Source organism: Cupressus sempervirens, chromosome 4, assembly GCF_028749045.1.
Source record: "Cupressus sempervirens isolate cs-2001-9-10 chromosome 4, ASM2874904v1, whole genome shotgun sequence".
Classification (NCBI taxonomy): Eukaryota; Viridiplantae; Streptophyta; class Pinopsida; order Cupressales; family Cupressaceae; genus Cupressus; species Cupressus sempervirens.
Window position 1 is genome coordinate 745,194,676 of NC_143121.1, and position 4,356 is coordinate 745,199,031.

Genomic DNA, 4,356 nt, shown 5'->3' on the forward strand with positions numbered 1-4,356 from the left:
CCGAAGCGATCGGAAAAATAATCACCAAGTCAAAAGATATGAGCTACTGAACGCTGGTCTATATGACTGTTACAAAATCAGAATTTGATAAAATAAAATTTCCAGCCATTCTTCTTTCACATGCTTTGTAAACCAGATATCTTCAATTTGCTAGTATGTTCTTCCATGCTTACCATGTTGATTCTTTGCTGAATTTTGGGAGTGATTCTTTGGAATGCTTGTGGCGAAAAATCCCAAATGAAGGTTGAAAAGTGTACCAAGTTCTCAATTTTCCACTTCTCTGTTGTAGGTGAAATTCACACATTCTAGTAACAACTACACTTTGAAAATAAGTAACAAGCAATACTTCTTCTTTGCTATCAGGGCACTAGTTATGGAACACTACAATTCATCCTTTGTGGATATTTGACTTTTGTCTTCTCCCTTTGTGGAAAACTCCAAACTGACTGCGAAAGGCGTAGCAGAAAATAAATTTTTCACTTCATATTTAAAGTCATGTTGATGTCCAAACCTTCAAGCAATAAATCATTATGAGATTATCATTCTTTGTTTAATCAATTAAGAGCTCTTTTCCATCTCTCTCTATTGTGGATTTGATGCTTAGTGGAAATTTCATTTTTTAGTGCAAAAAGCACACCCAATCTTCAATTTTCCATTTCCATGTAGTGGGCACAATTTTGATGTAGATTGATTCACAAATTACTTTTCTGGAGTGATCTTGATACTAGACCCCATATACCTTCATTGTGAATTGAGATTTGCCTTCTCTCCTCCTCATGTGGAACACTGAACTTTGATTGTGAAAGGTGTAGCGGAAAATGAATTTTTCGCTATGCATTTTTTCTTTTGGTGAAAAATGAAACATTTGCTTCTTCAATGGAAAATCTGAAAATGACTACGAAAGGCGTAGCGGAAAATGAATTTTCCACTACGCTTTTCCCTTTGGTGGAAAATGAGACATTTGCTTCTCCAATGGGAAATCTAAAAATGACTGCGAAAGGAGCAACGAAAAATGAGTTTTCCACTACACATTTTTCTTTTGGTGGAAAACCCTAATTTGACTACTCCATACTAGAAAATTCTAAAAGTGCTTCTTTATGGCAAAAAAATGAACTTTAATTTCAAAAATTGTAACGGAAAATGAGTTATCCGTTTCTTTAAAACTTTGACATATTTTCACCATTTTGCTTCCACATCTGCATATCTAGACTCAGAAACAATTCAATCCTTCATAGAAACTTTCTTAGAATCAAGGAATACATTAGTGGAAATTTATCATGGATGGTGACTTAAAAGTTTTTAAAATTGGGGTACTTTTAGTGCACCTATAGGATGCAAATAGAGCTAAATTGAGTAGGTATTCAAAATTTGATGTTATCTAGGGTGGCCCCTACATCATCACCAAATGTAAAGTGGTTGACATATTCAAGATATCTAGGTTTGATAGTGAGATCCTTCAAGTTCTAGTCAATGAAACACACAATAAGACTTTCATTTAAAGGAGGTTACAACCTTGTACATAAAAGATTGGATTTTGTTTCCAAGAAGTGCACAAGCACAAGTTATTCCCTCTAGAGATGGAAAGTTATGATTTTTTTTCCAAATTGAGTTGTAGGTGAAGGTTTTTAGTGTTGATGGAGATGGCTAACACACTAACTTTTCAATACTACTAACTCTTTATCTAATAGACTTTTAAAGGTCATCAATTACATGTTGAGCATGCAAGCATCCGCTCTAAGTCACAATAAATGTTGTATATTTTTGCCACCATTAACTTATTAATGATAATTGATCTCATACATCATCATATGCAAAACTCTCTCATACATTGGCTAGCAAGTTATGCTTTTTGTCAATTAGTTTCTAGCTCATGATATTATGTGTCATTTATTACCAACATGTCATGTTATCTTCTCTAAGGCTCAATCATTAACTTGTCATCCTATGTGCCTTAGTCTTTTACCTATATGTGTCTTAACCTATCATCCTATGTGCCTTTTTCTTTTTCCTATACATATCTTAACCTATCATCATATGTGCCTTTTTATTTTTCCTATGTCTTAATCAAATACATAGTAAGCCTTTCTTCTAGAGGTTACAACCTTTTACATAGAAGATTAGATTTATTTTTTTGAAGTGTAGAAGCTATTAGCCCAATAGATGGAAAGTTTTGATATTTTGTCCAAATTGAGTTGAAGGTGAAGTTTTTTAATATTAATGGAGGTGGCTAACATGCTAAGTTTTCAACATTGCTAACTCTTTATCTAATAGATTTCTAAAGGTCAATAATTACACACTAAGCATGCAAGCATCCCCTCTAAGTTGCTATAAATAAAGTAGCTATTTTTATCACCATTAACTAATTATAAATAAATGATCAAGACTATCTCATGCATGGGCTAACAAGTTATGTTTTCTCTCAAATAGTTCATAGCTCATTGTATTTTTTAACATATGTTGCCAACATGTGATGGTATCTCCTCTAAGAGAGAATTTCTTTACTTGTAATCCTATGTGCCTTAGTCTTTTTCCTATTATTATAAAATTTTGTTGACCAACTTAGTTACCCTACAAGCTAAGTTATCAATTTGAGTACACCTTTGTGCCATTTGTTCACTAGCTCCATCTTCCAGGTTATGAGTCATTTTTGTTCTTGCTTGAACCTTAGTATTTATCTTGCAAGCATCTTTGATTAGATCAAGTCATCATCATGTGTGCTTGCATAATTAATGTCAACATTTGCCAAAATGCTAAATGTACAAGCATGTGGTCACCAAATCAAGGTACTTGTTAACTCATTGAGGGATTTCTTTTGTATCAATGACTTATTAAGGTTAAGCCTAATTGATACTTCACAACAATTGCTAATATCTACACATTAATGATAATGTTTTTAGTTTTTCTAGGATACTAAGAGATCCTTTTGCAACTAGTTCATCCATCTAAGTGCAAGTTCCATGCATCAATGATATGATTCAATTTAATCTACCCAAATTTTAATTTTAATGGCAATCATATGTTTGCTTGAAGTTTTACCAAACATGGATCAATATTTAATGCTCCAATTCCTATTTATATTTATCACTTGTACATGACTTTTGTCCAATGAAGATATCCATAGACTATCTTCTTTTCTTAGAGTCATCATCAAGACCTGATTTTCTTCCAAAGAGCATTCAATTGGCTTCCTCTTATCAACTCTAAGATTGACTCAAATATAAAATATTATATCTTCCATCTTATTAGACTCCTAGTTTTAATTAGAGTCACATGCTCAAATGCTTAATCTAAGTTAGGCTACCTCTTTAAAAAGAAATCTCTGCATCCTACTTTCAAATCTTCTTCCCATGTCCCTTACAAATTTCTTTCCTCTACAATTGTGATTCAAATTTGTTGTTTTACCTCTCTTCCCAAATCCAAAGATTTATTCACTTAACTACCTATAAAATCCATTTGATAAAACTAATTTGCACCCCAAAAACACAATAGTTGTCCTAAAGACAGCACCTTATCTCTACATGCAGAGATTGTCTGTTTTATTCAAATCACAGAAACATGTGTGAAGATCTACTACACATCCAACAGCTGTTATTTTTAATATATTAAATGTCAATACATGTATCGAGTCAATAATGAATACACAAATTTAATAACACCGAAATTACTAAAACCCGGAAACAATCTATTAGCAGGAAGCCCGAAAGACAATTACAGCTATGAACAATACGAAATGAATGGCTATCTACCAGAATATCATTGGAAGAATAATTCTAGCCAGAGAATAATTTATTTGTTGCAGTACAGCTTTTCTCACTTCTTTTCCTTGTGAACCAGGGGGAAAAACCCCTTAACCCAAATCATTAAATCTAACAAGTTAGCTCTGTAGAATTTCGAAACTTAAGAGCCTAGTACAGCTTAAATAACAACTTATTTAGCTAGCCCGGCTCATTGATTTTCCTTTCCAGATCAATACTAATCAATCAATTTAAAACCTAAAAGCAAGTCGTAGGAAGGAAAGAAGCGGGACAACTCAGAGACTTCAATTTCTAACATTGATTGAAGCTTTTCAAAAACATTATCCTAATAAGATCTCCGCGCCGAAAGAAAACTACAAATCCTTCACAGAGGTGGTGTCAACAGACACCGTAAATAGCAAGAACACAGCCCTAACGAAAAATCATCCGGAAGTGAATTTAGTGACAGCCTTTGTACCTTCCGACACGGCATGCTTGGCAAGCTCACCAGGAAGAGTTAATTTAACCGCAGACTGCACCTCACGAGACGAGAGCGTGTTCCTCTTGGAGTATTTGCCCAACTTTGAGGATTCTCCGGCCAATTTCTCAAAAATATCATTCA

The 4,356-nt window shown here is 33.6% G+C and overlaps 1 protein-coding gene across 1 annotated transcript in view; it reads right to left on the bottom strand.

Moving 5' to 3' along the window:
• Positions 1–3,756: 3,756 nt before the first annotated feature.
• LOC149563509 (histone H2B.4-like) overlaps positions 3,757–4,356 on the bottom strand; it is a 963-nt gene continuing 363 nt past the window's right edge. The window contains exon 1 of the mRNA XM_089826734.1: positions 3,757–4,356. This exon is cut by the window's right edge and continues 363 nt beyond it. Coding sequence (XP_089682860.1) covers positions 4,178–4,356 — 179 coding nt within the window. The 3' untranslated portion in view covers positions 3,757–4,177.